General features: G+C 43.4%; 1 protein-coding gene across 1 annotated transcript in view; it reads right to left on the bottom strand.

The window, feature by feature from the left end:
• LOC118922051 (death-associated protein kinase 1-like) overlaps positions 1–27,312 on the bottom strand; it is a 79,366-nt gene that overhangs the window by 35,482 nt on the left and 16,572 nt on the right. The window contains 14 exon segments of the mRNA XM_057499400.1: positions 2,469–2,666; positions 4,035–4,232; positions 5,571–5,669; positions 6,981–7,079; positions 7,917–8,015; positions 8,452–8,571; positions 10,706–10,798; positions 12,113–12,202; positions 13,323–13,368; positions 13,730–13,882; positions 14,379–14,405; positions 14,495–14,543; positions 14,671–14,818; positions 16,561–16,699. Coding sequence (XP_057355383.1) covers positions 2,469–2,666; positions 4,035–4,232; positions 5,571–5,669; positions 6,981–7,079; positions 7,917–8,015; positions 8,452–8,571; positions 10,706–10,798; positions 12,113–12,202; positions 13,323–13,368; positions 13,730–13,882; positions 14,379–14,405; positions 14,495–14,543; positions 14,671–14,818; positions 16,561–16,699 — 1,558 coding nt within the window.

Here is a 27,312-nt window from a genome sequence, read left to right on the forward strand (position 1 = left end):
TAATCATTTTAAATGATCACCTCTGAAAAGCATTCCCTGGCTTCTTTAATGTTCAGATGGCCTAAGCCTCTGTTTCAGCAGTGACCACAGTGAGATGCTGTTCAGGGACAAGCAGCATGGGGCTGAGAACCATTTCCGGTGCTATCCACAGCTCCCGCACACCAGGCTGTCAGAGAAGGGCACTGCCCTGTGCTGGGCAGGCCCAGGGTGCTCACTCATGCTCACAGAGGTGTTTGCACATGTGAGCAGGTGCGTGTAGGTGAATGCATGTGTATGACATGCTTTATCTTCACTGGTAAGAATAACCCACCCAGAGGAAGAAACGTTTAAGGGCGTGCACTCTGCACTATCCAGCTCAGCTCCCCCAGGCGCCTCCCAGCACGCGGAGTTCTACAGCCACTCTCCTGATTTTCACGAGAAGACTAAAATGTCTGCAGTCTGCAATGAGCACCAAACATAGTGCCAAGTCCCTTTCACATACTGAGGACAGGGGTAGGAGCTCAATGGCCATCTTTGTCTTGCAGACACTGAATCTTGGTAAGGAAAAGGCAGGGCATGGCACGGGAAAGGGGGTGAAGTCTGCCCGTGGGACACGGGTTGTCACTGTGCCACATCCATGGTTACTAGGGTAAGTCCATGTAAAGCCAGATGTGCTTTCTGTGGAAATAATGTCTTCCTCTTACTTTCTGCATATCTTTTAGGCACTGCTAGAGCCCCACCTGCTTTCCTAAAAAAAAAACCAAAAAAAGGAATACAGAAACAAAGCTGACATCAACCCTTCTGAAGAAGGTGTGAGGCCCAGAGGTGGCAGTGCACTGGGCCTCTGGGCACTGAAGGCACCCTGGGGGCCTGTCTGCAGGTACAAGAACCAGAACTGCTTATCACCAGCAAGCGGATGCTCTGGGCTGGTTCTGAGTACTGGTCTGAACCACGCTGATGATTTCAAGAGGTTGAAATTGTGCAACTAATGGTTCTGCTTCACCTGAGCTCCATGTAATAACAAAATCATCCACCAAATGCCCTCTCTGGGCCACATTCGGTAAGAATACATTTGTGGGCATATATGAATGACCACACCCATCTGCAAAATCAAAAGCATAGAGACTTTTCCATTAACTACCCCAGTTGTTTTTAAACATGAGTCTAGGATTATCTTGCTGGGTATTTCAGTGCACCTTGCATACAGGCATGGGATAAACACCCAATCCCTTCCTTAGATGAGTACCAAGCAGCATGACACACTTTGTCCCTCCCCTTCACAGGAGACAGCTAAGCCCAGAAGTTGTGCACACAGTAGGCAGCTGTGCACACACATCCAAAGCTATTCAAATGAGTGCCACAATGTTCCCCGAAGCTGCTTTTTATTCATTTAGAGACTCTTGGAAGGAAAGCGAAGGTCTTGATGTTCCTTAATATTACACTTGGCTTTCCCCTTAAGGCACTTCCATAACAGACTTGGCAAGATTAGAATGGAATAAACTAAGAAAGCAACCAGCAGCTAATGGCTAAGACCTGGGATACTGCCTTTTCATACATCTAGAATGTGAAGATTACCAATTTCGATTTCTACTAGGATTAATCACATAATAGACAAGAGGAATAATTTTTTTGTGGAAGAATAATTTTCTGGCTGCTTCAGATATTCTTTTACTTCAAACAAATCATCATAAAATTCTGCTGGCATCATGCCTGCCATTTATAAACAAACATTTCCCACACTTAAACAGTTAATTCTACTTAGATGTTGTTTTTAGCACAATCATAACAGAACAGTGCTTGCCTACCATAAAGTTACATGGACAAAACACTTGAATATCCATGTTCTATGGTACTTGGTGATGAAACCCTAGATGGTATTCAGGGAAAAGGGAGCGTGTGAGCTAACTTACCAAAGTCAACATACTGGGTTTTTTAATCAACCTAGATGATGTAATTATTTATTCTCACTTCTTTATTATTCACCAAATTACAGTGTGCCTTTAGTCTTACTAAATTTATTTAGCACAAGGAAGGTGTTATGAACATTTGACCATCCAACTCTCAGTAGGGGAAACATAAGAAATCTGGTCCTAGGAATCTCAATCAAATCATAAGTCATTAGGTCTTTTCCTGAAGATGTAGTGCTGCAGGAAGATACCCTAATTTATACCATGTTGTTTGATTCCTCTACAGGAGGATACAACTCCCCCCGCCCCTCCATACACACACTTTTTTCAATGCTCATAAGTGGTAAGCCAGGTATGAAGTATTTATGAGTGTAATAATTTTCTGTTACTCTAGAAAATTACTCCTAAGTCATATGTAAAATATGACTTAAAGTGGAATGTCCTATAAAAAACAGCAGGTCCTTATGAGTAATGCTGACTCTGAGCAATGAAGACATGCAGAGAGAAACTTGGCCCAAACCCAGTAGCAGGGCAACGGACAGACACAGGCGGACTCTGCGGGGACCTTTCCGTCCGGCGTACCTTGTTTGAGATATCCAAGCTGCAGCTGGCTTCACAGAGGGCCACCACAATAGGCACGTTGCTGTCTTTGCAGGCCACATGCAGAGGGCTGTTGCCATGCCTGTCTTGGAAATCGATGAAACATCCCTAGCTGAGGAGGATCTGGATGACCTCCATCTGACATTGTCTCACAGCAAGATGAAGAGCAATGTGTCCGTCCTGCAACAAATACCAGGGCCATGAGTGCTGTCCCTAGCACGTGGACCTGGCCACTTGCCTTTCCTGCTGCCACTGAGCCAGGCTTACCTGGCAAAAATTGCTCCTGCAAAGTCTGAAGAAGGATTAGAAAACCCAAACTTTACTCCTGGGGGATGGAGAAGGGCCTTCAGCCATTCCACTCTGACTAACCACAGGCTAAAGTGGCCATCAGTGTGATTAATCTAGGCTTCGCCAGCACAATTACAGAGAAAAACTCAACACTTCTAATCTCTGAATTTATAGGACCTGAATAATTATTGGTACTCTAATGGCCTGCTTTACCAGGTATTTGAAAAACACTTTCAAAAACATTTGCTCGGCAATCTTTACTAACCAGTTAGAAAGCCTATTATTTTATTTTACATTAGGAGAAACTGAGAAAGTGACTGACATGATTTCCTCAAGGTCTGTCACATACCTGAGAAGCAAACAGAACGACCTCTGGCTCCCATGGAAGACCAGCCTGGGAATTCCTACCACCATTACAGAAGCCCTGGTGAACAGATATATTGAGTCAGGAGCTAGGAAGGGTTTGGAAACACTCCTGGGACTTAGCTGCTCCAGGGTTTCTCCGCCCAGCACTGCTGACCTTGTGGGCCTATCCCGTGGGTGGCAGGATGTATAGCACTACTGGCCTTTGTCCACTAGATGCCAGAGGTGACCTCCACCCTCACCATGACCACCAAAGGATATCCCTGAGCCATCATCAAATGTCTTCTGGGCACAGAATTGCCCCCCATTGAGAACCACTTCTCTGTACCAACAACACCATCCACAAATGGCAGTTACCAAATTCCTAGAGTCCCAAATCTAATGATATATGACATCACAGCCTCACTTAAGTACAAGTTCACAATAAAAACAGATTATGCTCATTTGCTTAATTAAAAAACAACATCTGGTCTAGAACTAAGATTGTTCGACAATTACGAGTGGTTTACAGTCCCTCTACGAAACAGCAGGTGATGGAAGTCAATAAATCACCTATTCCTTTGTTTACCTACAAATTACTAGTATGTTGCCAATTCTGGTCCTAAATGAGGATTGTCTTGGGCTCAGAGATGATCACTGGACCTGCTCCAAAGCTAAAATGTCTAAAAATAAAGTAGTACCCTGAGTCATTCAGGCATATATGCCACAAATGAAAATTAATTATTAATCTGAATCTAGAAAAGTTCAGAGAGTCTTTGGAACAGAGTAGAGAAAGAATAATTACAATTTGCTGCATTCAAGTTTATTATTTTAGGTAAACTTGTCAAGGAGTCTTGTGGTCCCTCCAGCCCCTCAGATCACTTCTCAGTAAGTGTGAAGCATTCACTCACAAAGTACCTTATCAGAGGCATTAAGGTCAGCTCCATGTTCAGCCAGGCACTCCACAATGTCTTGGTAGCCCCGGGCAGAGGCTGTCAAAAGGGGTGTCTCTCCGTTTCAGTTCTTAATGTTCATATTGCAGTCTGTTTCACAGAAGGCTTTGGCCACACAGTAACAGCCATGCCAGGCAGCACAGTGCAGAGGGGGTTCTTCTTCCTGGCCAAGGAGACAAATGCATAGAGGAAGAGAAAAGGCAATAAGATGCAAAAAAGGATGGCATGGTGAAAGTCCATGCCGAATTCAGCAGCAAAGTCAAGGCAGTGGAAAGAAAGAGCTTGTAGTTACTGGTGACAGTAATGTGAAATAACGGACACAGGTCTGATGTCTCTCCTTCATTTGTTTTCTTTCCTCAGTGCTTTTGTGCTGGATGAACTCGGCTTCCTTAGCATTTTACTGACAGCTGAGTTTTTGGGAATCTACTGGAACCACTTCCTTAGGTGCTCCTTAGGGCTCAGCTCTTCTGGACAACAGAGCCCCAGTGTGGGTGGATTTAAAGCATCTTTCCTGTAGAAGTGCCTTCATTTTTACTTCATCTGAGACTGCTAACAGTGGGAGAATGCTTCTCTGAATAAGAATTCTTCTAACAGAATGCCTCAAGATTTGTGCATGTATCTAACACAAAGATGAGCCTACTATTGCTCTGGGAGATGATTGTGATAAGTGTGCTTTAATGAGTCAAGCAAAGGGCAGGCTGTGAGGTCTGTTGGGCTGTAAGACCTAGATGCTCATGGTCAGCATCATTAGACACATATTATCTAGCTAAGAGAGGCTGCTGTAGTATAGTGGTTACAAACATAGAACCAGACTATGTGGGTTTGAACCCTGGCTCCACCACTTATGGGCTGTGTGACCTCAGGCAAGTTACTGAACTACTCTTTGCCTCAATTCCCTCTTCTGTAAAATGAAAACGTTGATAACAGTAACATACCTCATAGGTTGTTGTCACTCCCTCCCTGCTTCTGACTCACAGATAAGGGAGGAGACACAATGAAACATCGAAGATCTGAAAGGACCAGCCAGGGGAATCAAGGCTTCACTGCTCAAGAGTAATGCCCAAAAGGCACTTCTCATTATTTATTGAGCAAATGAACTTGAAATGAACTCAAACATCATTATCTGGCCTTGAGTCTAGCCCAAGGACGCAATGCTTCTCAAGGATTCTGAAACCATGTGAAGGCGGCCCCAAGCCATGAGAACTGCTTTGGTTCTCATCATTCTGTTTTTGATCACACATCAAGAGTTGTGGGAAAAACAATCAAGTCATGTGTATTTGTACATTTGATTTCTATATTACCTGATTTATATATTAATCCCATTAATCCCATGGTTGTCCAGAGGATTAAAAGAATGAATGAATGAATGTCAGTGCCTCTGAGGCCCTGTCCTCTATAAACAGAAGACCTAATTTGGATAAAGCTCCAGAGGACTCAACCATATCATCTGGCTGCCTGCCCAGAGCAGAACAAAGCAAGGACTTCCACTACCATGACCCACCTTGTCCTGGAAATTGGGGTTAGAGCCGAGGCTGCACAGTAATTGAACCACATCCGCGTGGCCATAGCAAGCTGCCATGTGAAGGGCTGTCTCTCCAGACTGCAAAAGAAAGGGCCATAGGTTCAGAGCTGCCTGTGGGAGAAGGATGCGAGGATGAGAACCCACGGACTGGGGGCCCACTCCCACACATGCCCTGCTCCATGTCGTCAGCTGTGGTGGGGCCCGCCCCGCGTTGTGCCAGTTGCCTCTTTGGTGACTGGGCAGGGGCTTCAGGTGGAGTGCCCACCAAGCAGCTAGGGTCAGACCCACATACCTGGTCATCCTGTTTGTCATAAGCCTGCCCCAGGGAAAAATAATTTTCCTTTCTGGTGAGGGCTATTCTCAGCCTTCTTTATATACTGGTATTTCTAACTATGTGCTTTGTTTTTGAAACAAAATTCCTTTTTTAATAGTAAGTTCTTTAAGCAGTTTCATTTATTAACAAGCTTCTCATTTCAATGTTTATGTGTACAGTGTTATTTCTTACATTATCAGAGATTTTAAAAAACATCACTGTTAGCCCATGCAATAATTTCCTGTAAATTAGTAATAGGTGCCACTTCCTTAACATATTTGACTTTCTGTGCCAAAAAATTGTCAGAATAAACTGACTTAAGATGAAACAAAGCAAGATGCTTGTTGCCACTAGACAGAAAACTGCCATAAAAAATACAAGTATCTTTGGTATAAATGTCATCCTTAGATATGGTACAGTGCACAATCCATACAACTACATGTGGTGGCCCTGAATGAACACGACAAATTAGTCTACAAGAATTAGAAGCAGAGAAGGGCCACATACTATACACAACATATGAGAAGGCGGGAATCCCAGGTGCGTGTTCCAGCCCTGCTGACTAAGCCACAGGATTGCTGTGTGGCCTGAACAGAACATGTTCACGTGAAAGGAAGGTATCTGCCAAAGTTGATAATTTTCATATTTTTGCCCCACAATGCCTTACTTTTCATGCACTGTCTCATTAAGCCATTACCAGCAACTGGGAAGTTGGCCTTGTCAGCCACGTTTAAGAGGAAGAGGATGGTAAAGAGACGCAGCACATGGCAGGTCAGTGAGAGATTCAGGACTCAGCTCGTTCTGGTTGCCTTCCTAGTGGAACTGAGTTTTCATGGTCGGGGGAAGACAATTCATGGCTTGCATATTATGCCAACTATCTAGCAGACTTCTGCAAAAAGCAGATTTTGATATTAGATCAAGCCAGCAGCATAAAGAAACTTACAAATTAAATTCTCTGCAGGAAGATGCTGGTCCTGAATTCTTCCCGTTCTTTGGGTCCCGATGCACATGGCATGCTAACACTCAATGCAGCCTTTTATTATGTGCCCTGTCCCTAAGAAGGGAAGTGGCCTTACCTTGTCTTTAACATCCAAAGGGCATCTGTTCGCACTGAGAAATGTCAAGGTCTCTACGTGGCCATGCTGTGAGGCCCAGTAGATGGCATTGGAGCCACCCTGTACAGAAACCAATGAAGAGTCACATTTCCCGAGAGCTGGTGGATGTGAACGCACCTCTCACCCAGACCCACTCCATTTCCCTCTCCGTGACCCCACCCTCCAAAGGAGCATCTTCTAAGGGGAATGGAACCCCCATTTCACTCTTCATTTCTGATAAAGGGACCAACTTAAATAAGATGTTAACATCCGGGAAGCTGGGTGAGGGGACACAGGAGCTCTCTCTACTATCTTTGCAACTTTTCTGGTAAATCTACGATTATTTCAAAATAAGAAGTTGTTCTTCTTTTCTTAAAATCTTCATTTCAACCTCTGGTTAGAATTCCCTCTGTTGTCAAGGGTGGGATCCAGTCCACTTACAGCTCTGCAGGAAGTCTCTGGAGGCGGATGACACGTCTATTGTAGTGACTATGGGCTGCTCATCAACTGTCTTTACTTACAGTGCAACTATACCTCTGAGTGTAGCACCCTTACTCTGTTGCCCTGATAAACATGAAGGCAAATACATTACTCATGAGATTAATTAGATAGTGAAAACTTTCCCAAATGTGACGTCTGATAACACTGTTGAGTTAGTGTCATTGGTAAGGAGTGAGTCTGGGGTACTGCACAAAGAACAGCTGATGCCGAGCCAGCAGAGCCAAGCGGAAGGGGTGTCTGCCTCTCTCTTTACAACGTAGGTTAGGTGGGGCCAGGCTATTTATAGGAAACCATTCTTTATAGGAACCTGAGAAATGCAGTAGGGCACACAGGTATTTTTCTAAGTTACCTCTATGATCAGGGACATTTGGGAACACTTAAAAGATTAATTCCATTGCAATGAAACAGAATAATGACTTTATCCTGGACATCGATTCTTGAGCCTCTTTTAAGGAGCAACTGTAGTATTTGAATATTCCCACAGCCAGCAGCAATAAGTAACAGAGGTGTCCCATGCTGGAATAAGAGAGAGAGAAGAAATACTTCTTTTCAGATTTAGTAGGGAAGGAAAACTGTCATTGCTGTTGCACACATAGGCATGTGACTACTACTGGGTAGCAGGCAGGGAGAATCAGGAGAACACACAGCACTTGCTCTTCTGGATTCAGTCAAAGGTGACATTTTCATTTGCGGGATGAGTGCATTTAAAATTTCATGGTTAGAGGTGCAATAGGTACATGTGGAAAGGCCTTGCATGAAGAAAGGTCCTCAGTACAAAAGACCTTATTTCTCGCTCAATTCCTTCCCCAGGCCGCAGTGATTTTCCCCACAGTATGTAGATGGCAACAGGGAGAACAGAGCTGCGGATGCGGCCTTTCCAGCTTGGACTTGGAGGTGTACAGTCAGTGTGACCCTCCTGCTCCCCCGCTGCCCCTGGCAGAACATATCAGACCTTGTTGGGTTGGTTGACGTCATAGTTGGACAATGAGCCCAGGAGGTGCTGCAGGCCTGGGACGTTGTCGTCGTTGATGGCATGGATGATGGCTTTCATCACAAAGGAATCCTCCTCATCCTGAGAGAGACAGTGAAGAGAAAAAGAGTTAGTTTGCTGGACACAATCCTCTTATCAACATAAGAGAAATCAATGCTCATCTGTTAAAAGGAGCATTCCAAGGAAAGCATGTCACCTCATCACCAAATCCACGTGGTCATGAAGGGAAGCAGGCTGCTTTCTGCCGCTTCCATGTTGGAAACTAATGCCATCCACTATTCACCTGTGCCTTAATGCCACCTGCATCATCGCCTGGAGAGCAAGCAGCTTTCCGGATTTAGATTTAGAACAATGATTGATGACCGACTACTCTTTGTGTTTATCTTAGGAATCTTTCAAAATACATAGCCCCAGAAACCACTGTGGAAATTGTAGGTATAACTCAGCCTCTCATCCTAGATGAGGAAATCACAGAACCAAGGAAATGATGCTTTTGAATAAGAAAGTCTCAATTTGTAATTTTTCCAATTACGGGATTATCATTTCTTTAATTACTAGAAATTCTTCCTTCTCTAGGGATAGATATGGCAAAATATTCTGAATGCTGGTCACAATTATTTTTTATAAATAGGCCCTAAAAGAGGAAGAAAGGTAAAAATAAAGGCCAGAAAAAGGAAAACAGATACCTAATTACAAAGGGAAAATAACTAGAGAATGTTGAACAAGTTTGTTAAATCTTTGCCACTTTATCAAAGTTTTTCATAATAAGATATTTCCAAAATACAGTACATATTAAAACCAAGGCATAAGCTTGAAAAATTCCAAACAAAATTTCTGAATTGACAGAGGGATGGCTACTAAAATTTCAAATCTGGAAAAGTGTATCTACAGAGGCCGCATCTCTGCTCGTGGTGATGGAATGGCGAGCATTCCTCTGCCTGCTTTTTCTTCTCTATGGATTTGAATTCAAACAAATTTCATCGGGGTTCTGACAACATTTGTGTTGAATACATGCTTAACAATGCCACTGGTTTTGCTCTTCCATCACAATCCAAGTGGATGGCGAAGAGACCAAGAGAAGCAGGGAGAACAGGAGTGGTGAACAGACGGTTAAAGCCGGGACCAGGAGGGTGGGATCTTCCCACCTGCAGCTCCTCCTACCCAGACCCGAGGCCCTCTCCTGCCCTAAACTTTTGATTGCAACACTTATATCTTCCCCCAACTCATTATTCAGGATGATTTTAATTTACAGTATTTGCAGTATTTCATCAATCTCATTATCTTATTTAGATGAATAGTTCTTTTTTGTGCACAGACCCACTGCTACCCTCAATTTCAAAACCAGCCTCTTCCCCTTCCTTCTACTCCTAATCTGCCTCTCTCTCTCTCTTACTTTCTTTTTAACATCTCCAAGCCCTTTCCACTCTACAAGGCTAGCTCTGAAACCGCAGCGAGGCAACCACCTTCAGGGAAAGGAAAGAGTTCGTGTCTGCTGAGGTAGGATCCCACCCTTGGGGTTCCCGGATTCTACTCAGGGAACACTGACTATTCAGATACTGGAGCTGGTTCCCACCCAACCACCCTTTCTGCCTTTCTGGAGTTCCCTTTACCTCCGTGGTTCACAAAGCCCTGTTGTCTGACCATCAGGGGAAAGTCTTGTTGAATTCAGATGTGTCCAGTTATATCTGAAGAGTTAACCTATGATTAGGTTTCAGTTTGGATTAGAGGAAAAAGATTATGGAGTTGTTTTCAAGGGCCTTGGACAGTTAATGAGATGACAGCCAAGCAAGTGGGTTTAGCCTCCTGGTCTGCCACCGATCACACAGAACGCCCCCCTGCATTCCCCTCATTTCCTGGTGTGTGTGTGTGTGTGTGTGTGTATTCCCCTCATTTCCTGGTGTGTGTGTGTGTGTGTGTGTGTGTGTGTTCAGTACTTTTATCCAACTGAGTTGGGGGAAGGAGGAGGGGGTGGAAGTGCCAGAGGTAGTGGGGTGGAGTGGGTGTAGCGCCACCAAAACAAGGAGAAAAAAGGACAGAAGCAGCAATCGGACACACCAGATCAGCCACGCCACCTCCATGCCTCAGAGGAGGAGGAACAGGCCGGACATGCCCGTGACTGCACGGTTCCTCGGCGGCTGGACAAATCAAACAACTTACCCGTTCCAACTACACAGCGCTGAGAAAGACCCTCCCCAAGGCGGACTGGTCTGCTTACCAAAGTGTCGTCACTTCTGGCAACACTCATGTTACTTCTGGACAAGAACGACCGGGACAACCTTTGGCACAGTGATATCAAGCAGACAGATTGCTTTAAAAAAAAAAAGAGAAGAAAAAGGCAAGGGAAGAAGAGAGCTTAGGTAACAAAACTCAGATCAGTGCAGATGACACAGTCTTCTGAGAGGCATCACTGCTGACTGAATGTGCTCATCGGGGGAGTACACTGAGTCATATTTGCTTAAAGAATAATTCTAAACATTTTATACATCCAGGCAACAGGAGAGATTCTTCTTCTGCCTTATTATTTTTAACCCACAGCTGGATGCCCTGCATCCCTTCTCTCCTGGTGTTCTCTCCTCCTTGGGGAAGAGAGCTTACACTGGCAAACCCCTTGCATGCCCCCCTCAGAGCACCACAGCATGGAGAGGCCTTGCCTTGCGTCCTTGTGCCAGGCAAGCTAGTAACGGCACCTACTGTGACCATCAGAACTCAGAGAGTTGTTGAGCAGGTAGGGGACTGCCTAACCTGTAGGACGAGTGCATCTGTGCTTACTCTCAAAGGCAGAAGCAACAGGTAAAGATCGTAGATCGTGTGTGTGTGTGTGTGTGTGTGTGTGTGTGTGAGAGAGAGAGAGAGAGAGAGAGAGAGAGAGAGAGACACTTAGGGTAGTTGGCTCTACATTTAAAGCCTTTTGAAAGTAAGAGTCACACTAAAGTAACCCAGTGCTGAGGTCTTCCTCATCCCTATCCTGGCACCCCCAGCCGAATGGGTATAAAAATGAGGCACATTTCTACCTAGTGGGGAAGCATAGCAGGTACCCACTTCCTCTGGGCTTGGTATCACCATGGGCCACAGGAAGCCCTCCTGTCACCTTCTTAACCCTGATTCTGACTGTCCACAGCTGGCTGGACTGCCTTGGAGAGCCATGTCCCACACAGGCCCTGCAGAGGCCACTCACCCTGCTAGGGAGTACATGAGACACACTGGACATGTGCATGCCCCCTCCCCACAGACCACAGCTGGATTTAAGGAACCATTTACATAAGTTCTGAAATAAATGTAACGCCACGCTGCTTACCACAAAGAATAAATGTATTTAAAATGTGGCTTGTTGCAGTTAGAAAAAGACTGCACTATAATTTTATTGTGCTGGTTCAAAACTTGCCCTGGGAATGGTTTTGATTTTAAAAATGCAAAATTACATGTGAGAAGATGAGTTAAATAGAACTGAAATATTATTTTTGCTTGTCTTGTAAACAGAGTAATGGTTCAGAAGACTACACAGTGATTTTTTTTTTTATGCATTTTTAAAATATTACCAGCATCAGGAGAGATGAGGATAGACCAGGGGGAGCACCACAGAGGAAATAATATTAGTGAATATGTCCTTATCAAATAATCTTACTTTCCATTTTTTCCGGGCTGCGAACTTCTTGAATTTTTCCATGTTTACTGCCGATGCTTTTCTACTAAGTGCTTGTTGGGAATCTTTAGGCTAAAATGAAAGCCTAACAAAAAAAAATTTAGAGCTCTCAAATTACGGAAGTGTGTCACACAACTTTCTGAAACCTCTCAGTATTTGGGATACCTATACATTCATCTTACCAAAATAACAAAACAAGTTGGGATGATGGATACACGATATTGGAACTTAGTCCCCAGAGCCTAACACATGTGGCTAAGAGTGTGATGAACTCCATATATACTGAAAGTTGGAAAGTTGAGCTTGGATCAGACTGAGTTATAATTTCCATAAGAGAGTTTGGAAATGTCAAGAGTCATGATGAGATCATGTTAGGAGGCATCTGAACTTAATATCATCAAGTACTTTAGAGTTGGTAGAGACCTGAGAGGTCAGCAAATTCAGTCTGTCCAATAGCATTAGAATCTCTCGTACTGCATTGTTTTCAGGATGCCATTTAGCTCTACCGCTGAGAGGAGGAGACATCCCTGCCTTCTGCAGGAGCCCATGCAACTGCTGGGTGCTCCCACAGGCGGAGCCCTCTGCTTCCCAAGCCTACCTCTGTAACTGAGGTCACTGCATCACAGTCTGTTGATGGATTTCATGATTTTATTCTCTAAATGCCCTGTTCCTCCACCCTTCACCCTCTCTGCTCTAGCTGAAGCAAAGTCAGTTCCTGCACACAATGCAGAGACAGGCACCAGGCAGGTCATGTAAAGGTGTAATACGCCGGGGGGTGGGGGGCCACAAGCTCTGGCACAAAGGCAGCTGTGCCATGTCTCCTGAGGCCTTGTGGAATGAGGGCTCAGTGTTGGCAGACCTTCAGATTTTTCAAGAGAAGCTGGATATCCAGATTTGATATATTTAAATTCTGGAAATAAATTTAAAAAATTCAAACCAAAACTGGTTGTTGAGGGGACTTGCCCTCCCATTCCCATTTTCAATCGTGCACCACAGCGGCTTACTCTTCTCCACGTCCATTATCACTAGGACACTGCCATCTGTCAGTTATCTTAAAATATGTAACCAACAGCAAACACAATACCCCCATACACGTCCTGTGCTTAGAACCCATGGTAACTAGTAATGCCCTAGGGCAAATGAATTCCAGGATACCCTAGAATACCCAAATGCATCACAATATACAACTCACCTTGATCCAGGGAAGCTGCAAACTATTTTGAATTGTCATTCTCTTCCTTTGTGGAGGGAGGGGAAAGAAAAAAGCAAAGCTGTAACCTGAAAGCAAACACAAAGGGTGTTCCCACGCTGGTTGGGCCCACCAAGCACATGCTATGGAAAATGCAGTTCAGAGCCCGCTTCATGGAGAGAAGCCAGAAACCCCCGCGTTGGTGTAATGACGTCTCCGTGCCTGCAGGGACTGGCTGAGCAGGTACTAAGGGCCCTGCCTGCATTTCCTGAAGCGTTCCACGTGGTAAGTTTCTCTTTGCCAGGGAGACAACCCTGCATCACAAATGTGGCTACGTGCACGCACAGGTGCTAACCCTCATCAAGCTGAGGCCCACGGCCAAATACCTTTCAGGAACAATGGACACTCACATTGGATCTCTGATGAGGAGTTTTCTTATGAAATCTCTGGCTAGGGCACTGGTATTACTGAATTACTCTTCCTCAGATTCATAGTTGACAGCAGATACATTTGCTAATGTTTATTGCTTAGTGTCTCCAAGAAAGGGAGAGGCCCCACTTAGGCTGTTAATAAAGTAGGGCACAGAGCATGAATAATTCCTCATGTGCAGTCATTTCATTCCCATAATGTCATATAAGGGGAATGAGGAGCAAGATTACAATCTGGTGGCTGGGTGGTCACCTCAGATTCAATTACACTTTATAGGACATTTACTTGTCATGCACAAAAACGTCAGCTTCATGCATAGAATGCATCTACACAGTTAATTTGGAATATGATCTAGTATTAAAAAAAAACCTGCTTTCTATTTTCTTGGCAGTGACGGACAGCAGTGCTTTTTTTCAGTGATTATGCTGTACTTTATGACGACTCATTTCAAATTAGAAGAAAACGTTCAATTAGTATAAACTAAATCCATTTCGGGGGGCTGTAAAATTAGTATGTTTACATGAAAAGCATGCATAAACTGAAGAGATCAACATGACACAGAATGGTTAATAAAACATATGGTCTCAAAGGAAGAGGGAAAGAATATGAGTTGTGGATTTGGGTACTTATAGAATATAGGTTATTACCCCAATACTCCTAGACACAAATCGAAAACAAAAACAAATGTCAGAAAACTAGTAAAATAAATCAGAAAGATGACAACATCAAGGGTACATGCTCCTTACCACATATCTGCCTCAAGACCCAGAGGTTCACAGTTGACTATCTCAGGAGCTGAGAGGAAATAAATGCCCATTCAGTTTCAGAAGGAAACAAACCAGAAACATGTACCAGGGAAATAAATGATGCTACAGCAGGGGGAAGTTCACCAGCGTAATGTTGGTGAGAAATTAATGACCACAGGAGTAAAGAAACTTAGCAACAAACTTTGGTGTCCCAAATATGTTTTTGAATTCATTTCCAAAGTCAATTTTATGGGCCAACCCAAAGTTGATGATCTTGATCTGAGGTCTGGGGACATTTCTATCCAAAAGCATGATGTTTTCAGGCTTGAAGAAAAGAAAACAAAAATAGCACAGCCATGTTCATAGCAGTATTTGTCACAATCAACCCCAGGTGCATCAGATGATAACCAAAATGTGGTCTATACACACAAGGGAATGCTACTCAGCCTTAGAATGGAAGTAAATCCTGACACAGGCTACAACATGGGTGAACCTTGAAGACATTAAGCTCAGGGAAATAAACCAGACAAAAAAAAAGACAAACACTGTTATGATTCCACTTAATATGAAGTACCAAGGATAAGTACTTTCACAGAGAAGCAGAAAGGTTGCCAGCAGCTGTGGGGAGGAGACGGGAGCTAGTATTTCATGGATATATAGTTTCAGTTTGGGAAGACCAGTAACTTCTAGAAATGGATGGCGGTGATGGTGGCATAACAATGTGAATACACTTAATGTCACTAAACTGCATCCTTAAACAGGGTTAATCTGGTAAATTTAACATTATGTTTATTTTACCACAATAAAAAAAAAGCTATATGTTATGCTGAGGACAAGGTAGGAGAATAGTACTTCCTTTCCCCCGAAAAATAGCGATAAAAGGATAGTTGCAAGAGAACACCAGGAAAAATGTCTTGGTTTAGGTTCTCCCAAGAGCAGATCTGTAACAGGGATCTGGGTGGGAGGGAACACTAAGGAGACTACCTGGTAGAGGGATGCGGAGGCTGGAAATGGAAGGAAAGATGCCAGTAAGAAGTGTCTTACCAAAACAGTACAACAAGGTGGGAGTGCATGGAGCCCAGTCCCTTGGGGAACTTGGGGGCAAAGAGCAGCACTCGAGAGTTTTCCAAATGTAGTATGAGGACGTGGGGATATTTATCCACCATCTCCCCGTGCTCCATGGCTAACAGCTGCTTCTCTGGGCATTTACTCTGGCATTTCCAGCACGAGGGGCTAGAAACCAGATGCCAGGCAAGAGAGCCGTGGGTGTGTACAAGTCTTTCGGATGTAAATTAGTGAGTGTTTGGGGGATCTGGATGGGGTCTTCATAGCTCCGTCACAATAAGTGGAGAAAATCCTCCCTCCTCTGAAGTCTTATCCTAGTTCCAATGATCTGAATCATTCACTTGGCAAATGATCAACTTGCTACTCTGTGATTATCCTCTCACTGCCTTAGATTGTACCTACAACTTTACAGCTCACTTCCTGTAACTCATATGTATGAGACCATAACCTCTGTGACAGTTGGGAGCAGGATATGTCTTTTTATCTCCCACAACACCTTGCCTCCAGCCAGGCAAAGACCCCAATTAGCCAGTCTCCGAACTTAGCTGGCTTGATTGCCAATGAGAGAGTCAGGCCCAGAAGCCTTTGCATCAAGATGGAGAATAGAGATCAAGACATCTTCTACCTTACACACTCTGCAGCCAAAGAAGAATGGAAACTGGGTGGCCAGTGGCCATGCAAGGCTGAGAACGCCCCATAACCAACAGCAGTCCCCCTGTTTAAAGATCTGGCTGGTAAAAATCCCTTGATTCTTCACCAAGGATTCTTGAATACAACGATTAATCTTAAGCCTCTAGCCTACAAACAGGTTTGGGAATCCCCAATAGTCATGTGTTACAGACTTAAGACTCATGTTGCTGATTATATTGATCGTTTTGTTCATTAAACCCATATAGGAAAAAAAGTGTATCCTTTTCAGATGCTTCAACTTTTCTTAGCCAACAGCGAAGCAATGCTGTGACCAGCATAAGCTTCTATCCCTCTTACACTCAGCAACATACCTTAAGATCAAAGTGGGCGATCTGAAGGGAGTGTAGGTAGTAAACACCATCTAGAATTTGTTTGAGAAATTCAGTGGCTTCCTCTTTGGTCAAAGATTCCTTTTCAGCTAAGAAGTCAAACAGCTCACCACTTGCAAAGCTGCAAACCAGGACAGAGGTTATTGGTGACAAGTCTGTTGCACACTGATTTGTTCTCACATAGACTGTTGGCACACTCAAATTTCAGGCAAGAAAACTGCATAAAGACATGCTCAAACTGATAAGCAAGGACTCAGAATTCTCCAGGCCTCTCATCACCGGATGAGAATCTGCATTCAGGTACATTTGTGCTTGAAAGCACTTGGGTATCATTCTCCTAATGGGCTGAATGTTCACAGACAAGGGGGCTTGGAGCAGAGATGTGATGGACGAAAAAAAAAATCAATGTATCTTTTTAAACATATTTAGAGGTGAAGTCTTAACAATGATTTAAAAAAAACCCTGCAAACTGACATTGTATAGAATTTATAGAATATGTCTTCTAAGTCCCATCAGAGAGTACCTGGACAGTTCACAGTTTACACGCCAGTCAATTTTTTTAAAACCCAATCACAATATATGGCCTGATAAGGACTTTTTCTTGTTTTGTATTTGTGTTATGTGTAAATACTTTCATAATTAGAAAAATTGCATTTACTAAGGAATTTAACAAATATCTTAACTAATAATAAACTTATATAAAATTGAGATGCACATGGTTGGTTGCGGATTTATTTACTCAGTCCTTCTGGCCAGACAGTAAGTCCCTGGAGGGCAGAGGTCAGCCCCTGGCTGTTGGCTCACAGCTGTCCCCACCTCCTGGCACAATGCCAGGCACACAGTATGAGCTCAAAATTCATTTGTCAAGTGGATAAATGAAAAAACTCCCTTAAAAACATCCACGGTAGTGATTAATGGCAAATAACAGGCACTTTTTAGTAAAGATTAAGTTTTTATAAGTTAATCTTTATCAAGTTCAACCACACTTTCACAACATAATAATTAACTGCAATTATGCACATAACTGCTATGTTCATTATCTTTCTTTCAGCAAGGCCGCTCCATAAACATACCTACCACATCTACAGCCAGAATGAGAAAATGGGTGCTCATGAAATGAAACAATAACCACAAAGAAGTTTTTTTTTTTTTTTTTTAGATGGAGGTTTATTCCAAAATCAATCTGTCTCATCTAGTTGAAAACAAGGGAAAGCTAGTCTATGGGAAAGCACAGGGACCCATCTCTCCTCCCACTCCTTGACCGGGTTTATTCTCTGATAATCCAGCCCAAAGGGCTCAGGTGAAAGCTGCTGATTGTTGCTGACGAGCTGGAAATCCCAGGATGAGAGACCACTCGCCCATCAGATATGGGGCACCAGCCAACCCGAAGGCCAGTGTTGCCTGTTCTTTAACCACCCCCAAGATGTAACTTAAAATGGGCATAACACAGACTGGTCATTGGGAGAAAGAGTTAGAAGAGGAAGAAGTGGCAAAGGTAAAAGAGTTGGCATTCTCAGAGCAGGTGGATCATTTCCTACCTCAGTTTCCCCACTCTGCGCTCTGAAGGATCTGCCACAGGCAGAGGAGCTGAGCATCTTCTACTGTCCGCCTCGCAAAGGGAAAAGGAGTGGGTAGACTGAAACCCACTGGAAGAGGAGGCAAGAGCAGGAAGCCACTCCCACAGGAGGCCTCTAAGAAAGAGGAGGTGAGATTTTGATTTTATTTCAACAGCCTGCTTAGCCTGTGGCCATGGAAGGGTTTGAGAAGGGATGGCTCTCTGTAGAAGGCTGTAATGGGCAGAGGTGACTTGATTTTCTCAAGAGCCCACCTTCTTTTTCTTCTATATAAATGGCAATCAGCAGCTTTAATTTTAGCCACCCATCCCTGATTATCATTGGCATCTAGCATTATAACACCAGGCATATGGAAGGTTCTCAATTCCTGTCCCTTGGAATCCCGTCCACTATCCTTCTATCTTGCTCTTTCTCCATCCCATGCACCCAACTTAAACATATGGTCCTATGTCCCAAGACTTTTAGCCTCGGAGGAAATTAGCTAAGGTGACAAACCATTCTGTTACCAGGAGACAGGCTGCTTTCCATCGGTTACGAATGACGCAGAGCTTTTCGTTGTTTCCTTTTTCCAACCCTACTGTTCTTACTCTAGAATGACCCTTCATTGCTGTTCACCTGTATCTCCTAGCCAGTCTCCTTGACTGAATTCAACTTTTAAGCACTTCTATGGGGCACTAGTGCTAGTATTCATGCCCTCTTCTAGATGCTTGAGATAGAAAGACAAATAAGTGAAATATAGGTCCACCCCTGGAAAGGTCAAAACCGATTACAGGAGAAAGACACATAAACATTTAAAATACAGTATGGCAAGTACTCTAATCACACACTTCCAAAAGATGATGCAAACAGACATAAGAATGCAATTAAATCCAACTGGGGCAGGTAGGAAAGCCAAAGAGAGAGGTGGGATGTCTGAGCAGGACTTGGACAGATGAGGAAGAACCCTCCTGGGGAATGAGTTGGCATGTCTGGCAGAGGATACAGCATAAACATGGGCTGGGGGTGCCTAAGAACATGGCACAATCTGGTAAAGGCAAGAGCTTCTCTGTGGGTTGAGCATCAGGGGCCGAGATGAGATGGGTGGAAAGGAAGTGGTTGGATATAAGGAGACGGCTGGACATGAGTTCAAAGCCCCTAAACCATTCCACGGGTCCTGGGCCCCATTCAGGGGACAGGAGGGAGCCACTGGAGGTGTTCTGTATAGCTCTATTGAGATATAACTCACATTATGTAATAGACTCTTTTAAAGTGTGCAATTTAACATTTTTAGTATATTTATCAAGTTGTGCAACTACCACTGCAATCTAACTTTAAAATATTCCCATCGCCCCAAAAGAAACCTTGTGACCACCAGCAGCCAATTCCATTCCTCACCAACACCACCCCACCTGCCCCAGGCAACCACTCATCTATCTGTCTCTACAGATTTGCCTACTTTGGACATTTCACATAAGTCAAATCATATGATACGTGGTATTTGGACACTGGCTTCTTTCACTAGCATAATGTTTTCCAGGGTCATCCATGTTATAGCATGTGTTAGTAACTCATTCTTTTTTATTGCCAAATAATAGTCCATAGTATGGATATGTCACATTTTGTTGATACACTCATTAGGTGATGCATTTGGGTTGTTCCCACTTTCTATCGTGAACAATGCTGCTATAAATTTCATATGTATGTTTATGTGCAGACATATATTTCCATTTATCTTGGGTAGAGGCTGAAGAGTAGATACACTGAGTCATATGGTAATTCTACTCTGAACATTCTGAGTACTGGCCAAACTGTTTCCCAAAGTAACTGATCCATTTTATATTACATTACATTGCAATTATATCGAAGTGTAATACCTTGGAGAGATGTCCCAATTTCTCCAAAGTCCCACCAACACATGGTATTGTCTGTGTTTTTTACTATGACCATCCTAGTGGATGTGAAAAGTTCTCACTGTGGTTTTGATTTGAAGGGATACCCTTCAATCACAATGAATGACATTGAGCATCTTTTCATATGCTTATTCACTGAAGATTTTTAAGCAAGAGAAGTAGTGGATTTGTAATAAATATGGAGATGAATTGGAAGAAACTAGAAGATGCTGAATAATTCAGGGAAGAGTTAATGAGATCCTCGACCAGGGAAAACGAATGAGAATGGCAATAAAGAAAGATTCAGGAGTTCTTTCAGAGGCGTAACTCCCAGGACTTAATGAATGACTGGCTGTGAGGCACAGTGGAGAGTAGAGAGAGAAGGAAGAAGCAAGGATGGTCTGGGCAAGGTCCAGTCTGGGCAAGTAGGAAGATGGTGATCTCATGAACCAAGCTAGAGAGAAGAGGGGAGAAGCAGGCTGCAGAGGGGAGCTTATGAGTTCAGTTTAGGACCTTATGTTTGAGGTACCTGGGGAAGATCCACTTGGGTGGAGATGCTGAATAGGCAACTAGAGAAGCAATTGTGGGGCTCCAGAGAGACCTAGAGGCATGGCTGCAGGGGTATCAGTATAATGGGAGGTGACAATTGAGTATCTTGGGTTGCATATACACTAAGAAATTTTGCGAATTATGAAGCACTGGCAGGAGTCCTTTCAGTTGCAACTGAAGAGATGGAAGACAGACGATAAAGTTGATCTGTGGAGGGAATGAGAGTCAAGGAAGAAAAGGGGATGAGTGCAGAATGTTCCCCATCTCTGTGGGAATCCTTCCCACTGCATCCATGAGACACGTGGGTGCCAGCACAGAGAAATGGGGGACAAGAAAACATGGCTGCTGGAAAGAGAAACAGAAAGGTCCTCAACATCCAGGTTGGCTTTCAAAAGCTGCTAAGGAAACTGAGGAGGCATAATGTGGTTGAAGGGCCACTGGACTGTGAGAACCACCGCCCTAGGGTAACAGTCCAAGGTGACTGGCCAGCCCTAGGTGAAAGTGAAGGTAGCAGGTTTGGAAAGCCCTCCCTGCTCCAACGTAGTCTTTTTTATTTCACTCATGCTCCCTGCAACCCCCAAAGACGACCTTCGAAAAGATGGGCAGTCGGTCCTGTAGACTGCGTTTTACAGGGGCTTAGCAGAATTCTAGGACTCAAACAAAAAGGTTCCCTCCCCAAGAAGCTGCTGTCTGAGAATCAGAATGCCCAACCCTATATGTGGATAGAATGGGCACAGTTTTCAGAATCTGTCGGGTGGTGGTAATACTACCCTCCTGGGGTTGTACCCAAGGATTAAATGAGATGGCGTAAAGCAGGTGTCCACAGCGGCTGACCAAAAGGGTCAAATGAAGGGCAACTTCCCTTTCTTTTCCAAGGAAAGCCTCTCTCATCTTTTATCTACATCTCAAAATAGTTTACAAAGATCTGCACCAAACTGGAAGAACTTTAAAAGATGTGGGTGTTCTGAAACAGTCAAATCAACTTGAATTTTTTCATAAAAATATTGATGGGAAAAGTCACTGACACTTTGGTCATCTAGAGAAGAGCAGGTAGTTCAGCCCGTGGTCTCACTTATGCCTAATTTTGTCAATAAAGAAGTATTCACATCACGCGGTAGCCATGCCTGTTAACCATATTCATTTAGACTGGAAATGAAACTGACGTTTTAGTATTGAATGAAAAAATATTTACTGCTGTTACCCTAGACCCCTGAGGTTCCTCATTTGCATTATAGTAATTTTGACTATATTAAAAACAAATTACACTTATGAAAAAAAGGGGTTAAACATAAGAAGATATTACTCAGTTGCTTAGAAATATAAATTAAGAGAAAAATGCAATACAAATTGTTTTTAGAAGTATTTCCATTTGTTTTTTAAATAACATCTTAACGATAACATGAGGCACAAGGGAGGTTCCAAATGGCTGAAAATGGTTGGGAGAGATTGTTACTGACCTGTCCTAGACACTAGCCTAATTAAGGGACTCCCACCCATGACCTGTGGTCTGGGTGGTCTTTCTTCTGAAGCACCAGCTGTTGGAGAGCCTCCCCAGCTTCCTGTCTCCGAAGCTGACCCCAACCACCACCAGCATCACTCGGCCCTGTGACCACATTCGGCTTAATGCAACTCTGCCACTTCTAACGTAGCTCAAAACCACCACTTTAGTCACTGGGTTTCTTGAAACACTCCTGCAATTCTAGATTTGCTGACAGCGCAGAATGAATTCATCTACATACATCCTCTGTGCTGATATATCATGATATATTCATATTCTTATTATTTTGCTTCTCTGCTTGGCTATGAAGGAGTGAGCCAACTTAACAATGATCCTACATAGAGTGAGATAATAAATATGAAACAAATGTTTGAATACAATTCATCAGCTGTTTGTGATGAAGAAACTGAATTCCAGAAATTATTAACTGAGACAAGGTCAAAAAGCAAGCTTAAAAGGGGAGCTGTTATTCCATAGGTATAGAGTTTCTGTTTTACAAGATGAAAAACTTCAAGAGCTCTATTACAACAAAGTGTGAATGTAAGTAACATTACTGTTCTGTACACTTAAAAATGGTTAAAATGGTCAATCTTGTAGTACATGTTTTTTAACTAAAAATAAAAAACAAGTAAAACGTGCCTTTTTAAATTAAGAAAACAACAACAAAGAATGCACTCTTCATTCCATACACTGCCCTTGGCTACAACCATAGCATACTGCACTAATTAAACTGAATTTCCTGTGACAGACACACACATACACATACACACACAGAAAGTGAGCAACGGTTAGAAAAAGGATTACTCTGATTTACAGCTCTATGTTAAATTCCAAGCAGAACAAATAAGGGGGAAAATTCTCAATCTAGATATTATAGTTTTCCCTTCAACTAGTGCTTCTGTATTAGTTGGTTGGGTATGCCCTAGCCAAGTCCCACACATTGGGTGGCTCAAAACAACAGAAATTTATGTCTAATAGTTCTGGAGGCCAGAAATCCAAAATCAAGGTGCCTGGCAGTCTTTGTTTGCCCCAAGGGCTCTGAGGGAGAGGCTGTTCCATGCCTCTCCACGTAGCCTGCAGATGCATCTTCCCCCTGCTCCATGTTCCCCGGGCCTTTGCCCTGGTCTCTGTCTTCACAGGGCCCTCTTCTTATGAGGACACCACTCATCGTGGATCAGGGGCTGCCCTAGCCCAGAATGACCTCATCGCAGCATCTGCAAACAGCCTGTTTCCAAATAGGTCACATTTGAAGGTACCGCAAGTTAGAACTTCAATTTATCATTTTGGGGGACACAATTCAACCTTTTCACAGCTTCTCAAAGGGGAACCCCAGACCAGCAGCACTACCTTGGAATTTGTTTAAAATGCAAATTCTCAGGCTCCACCTAACCCCACTGAGTCAGAAACTTGGAAGTGCAGCCAGATAACGCGTATTTTAACAAGGCTTCCAGGAGATTCCTATGCATGCGAAGGTCTGAGAACTACTGTTTCACACCATACTGAACATTCAGAACATGTAATGCTAAGTGTGTGCCTTGCCTTTCCAGCAGAATTACTAGCCCTTTGGGACTGTGACTCTGACTGTAAATATCACATGTTGTTTCTCCCACAGTAGTGATCAACTAATACTTCTTGTTTAAATAAAACAGGTAAAATCTGTGGTCTGTGCAGGCCACATGGGGCCTTTAGATGGGTTTTATCTTTTCATAAATATTAAGAACTAAGTACCAACACTAAAAACATAGCTTACAGACTTTTCTTGAAAAAAAAAAAAAAGGCAAGATTTGGTAACACTAGATCCAAACCTCCCCATGACCACAATTGACAGATTGGTGGGTGTCCCTTTGAGGTGGGGCATAAGGGTTCCAGTTAGCCATAGTCCTCACCATTCCCTGATTATCTCCCCAACACTGAGGCTTTGTGAAGCCTAACCCTATTCATTTACATGGCCTATCTGGCCCCTAAAGGCATTTGGGTTTAAACGAGCAGAGGAGAGCCAGATATAAAAATATATCACTCTCCACAGCCTGAAATACTTAGCTATTTCTGACCAGCAAGTTTAGGAATGGAATGCTTCAAGCCAACATCTCTGATTAGCACCAACTTTAAGTTCTGAGAGTTTAGCTTCACTTTTCACCAGTTAACAGGCAAGCTGTGAAATGACTCAAGCACTGAAGCTCAAGGTTGTGTAGTGGCTTCCGCGTGCAGCCGCAAGGGTGAGCAAGAGCAAGGTAAGAAGAGAGTTTTCTATCGGTATGATTGTGGGAATACGAAAGACATGAAATTGTGACTTTGAGACATCTCACATGCCTCCTCCTTTGTGTACATGCTATGCTGGGCTGCAATAGCAGATCAGCAATGAAAAGATGATTTTCCCATGAAGCAAGCGGGAGGACGTCACTCTTTAAAGTTCCTTTCAGGGCTTCCAAAATTTTTAAAGGGCAGATCCTGGACTAGGATTTGACAACGGTGCCTTTGATACAGACGCCAAATAGTTTCTGTACAAAGGACTAAAATGATACCATTTTTTGCACCATGCTCAGGTAACAGGAAGCAATTCATTAAGTAGCACACATAATAGTGGTTAAGGAGTTCTCTGTCTTGGTGGTAAGGCTGGGCCTGGAGTTTGGAAGTAAGAACTCACACATACAAGTAGAGAAAGGCACAAGTTTCCAACCAGGGGACAAGCTTTACCAGTAAGCCTAAAGAAGCCACGGAATTCATCTCAAAGCCATACATCAGAAAAACACAACCACTCAAAGTTACTGAACCAGAGGATTCAGAAAAGTGCCCACTGTTATGTCATAATGTTCTTTTCTGACAAATTCTTAGATTTTATTCTCTCCTTAGCCACACTGTACCTCAAGCATTCTTAAGAAAGAAAAGAGATGGAATATGTCCCTAATGACTCAATCTTCTTTTAGAGCTTTTAGAATTTATAATGACAATAATTTTCTCACAGGCAAAGATGACTTTTTCCTGGGCAGACCTAATACTTCGAACAGTCCATTAAAAATTAATAGACTCTTCAGGGCAAAGTAAATATATAACAAATGGGACAGGATTGTGATGTGGAAACAATGATGTACTTTCCCTCCTTGTACCTAGTACCATTTTATTAGGCAGGGTTTTCCAGAGAAAGAGAACCAATGTGCAAAGAGAGAAAAGAGATTTATTATAAGGAATTGGCTCATGTGATCATGGAAGCCAATAAATCCTAAGATCTGAGTCAGCTGGAGACTCAGGAGAACCAATGATATAGTTCCAGTTGGAAGACAGGAAAAAGCCAATGGCACAGCTCAAAGGCCATCATGTAGGAAGAATGCCCTCTTATTTGGGGCAAGATCAGCCTTTTTGTTCCATTCTGGCCCTCAACTGATTGGATGAGGCCTACCCTCACTGGGGAGGGCAATCTGCTTTATCAGTCTGTTAATTCAAATGTGAACCTCATCCAGAAACATCCTCACAGACATAACCGAGAATAATGTACCAAATGTCTGGGCACACTACAGCCCAGTCATCTGACACATAAAAGTAACCATCACAACCCCCTACATCTCCAGTAGGTGAAAAGGCAAGGGCAATCAGCTCACAGGGGAAGCTGGAATCTGTGAAGAGCAAATAACCAGGGAAGAGAAACACATGTTTGACCCCAGGAGGAAGGGGCCATCTCCTAAGGTCCCTCCTGCCCCTTCCATCTAACAGCCACTCCTGCTGAGCTCACTGAATTTTACTCAAGGTTGCCACGCAATGAACTATGTAAAGCTGTGCACCACTATGCACCTACCAGAATGGCCACAGTAAAAATCAAATACTGACAATACCAAGTGCTGGTGGAACAACGGAACCGCTCAGCCCCTGGGGACTGTAACATGGCCCAGCAGCTTTAGAAAATGGTTTGGCAGTTTTTTATAAAGTTAAATATACAGTTAGCACATGACACAGCAATCCCACTCATAGGTATTTACCCCTAAGAAATAAAAACGTACATCCATAAAAAAGTCTATAAGTAAATGGTTACAGCAGCTTTATTCATGATCACTAAATATTAGTAACAACCCAAATGACCTTCAGTGGATAAATGGGTGAACAAAGATCCATTCAGGGGAATACTACTCAGCAGTAGAGGAGCAAAGGACTCATGCACAAATCTCAGAAGTAATATGCTGAGTGGAAAAAGCCAGCCTCAAAAGATTGAATACTGCATAATTCTCTTTACATGACTTTTTCAAAAGGACAAAACTTCACTGAGGGAGAGCAGCTCAGTAGTAGGAGGTGGGAGTAGGGTGTGACTATAAAGGGTTAGGACAAGGGAGTTTGGGGGCTACTGGGGACTGTTCTGAACCCTGATTTGGGTGGTTACAAAAATCTACACATTAACTTCCACAGACTTTGTACAACCAACAGCAAAACTGCTGTGCACCATTTTAGAAATTTTAAAAATAAAATGGTAAATAATTGTATATTACCTAATTCACTCACAGGATAAAAGCATCTAACGGAAAGTATCTGTGGAATGGAGTCGGTCAACAGAGCTGAATCTCAAATAAATACACTCAAGTGGCAACAAGAAGGGCACTAACTCCCAGGCATCAATCGTACAGTTTGGTATAAAGCTTCTGGAGTCACTGGGCACAACCTGGCAAATTCTCTAAAAAAGGCAAAACAGTTCTGATTTGTAATGCTGCTTTCCCAGGAACTATGTAATACACAGTCTCTTACAGTAGCCTTAAGGGAGGAGGTGTAGGCCTCAAGATGGTAGGATTGGCCCCGGGTTTTGATCTTGGTTCACCACATGAAGCCAGTGAGGATGACGTGGCAATTCTTTCCTCTGCTGTATCCTGAGCAGGCTCCTTAATCCTCTGTGCACCCTGCATTCTGCTCTCCCTTTAGAGCAGTGCTTCTCAATGGGGGTAGGAGGGGGATTTTTGCCCCCCAGAGGACATGTGGCAATGTCTGGAGATGTTTTTGGTTGTCATGGCTGGGGGGTGGGGGGATATGCTATTGGCATCTGGTGGGTAGAAGCCAGAGGTGCCACTAAACATCCTACAGGGCATGGGACAGTCCCCTAAACAAAGCCTGAACCAGCCCAAATGTCAGTAGTGCAGAGGCTGAGAACTTCCTGCAGATGTGTATCTCACTCATCCACGAGCCAGACGCTGGGCTAGGTATTTTTCAATTCTTATCTCATTTATTTCCTCAAGACCCTTTGAAGTAGGTATTATTAACCCTCATGTATAGTTAA

Source organism: Manis pentadactyla, chromosome 3 (genome assembly GCF_030020395.1).
Source record: "Manis pentadactyla isolate mManPen7 chromosome 3, mManPen7.hap1, whole genome shotgun sequence".
Classification (NCBI taxonomy): domain Eukaryota; kingdom Metazoa; phylum Chordata; class Mammalia; order Pholidota; family Manidae; genus Manis; species Manis pentadactyla.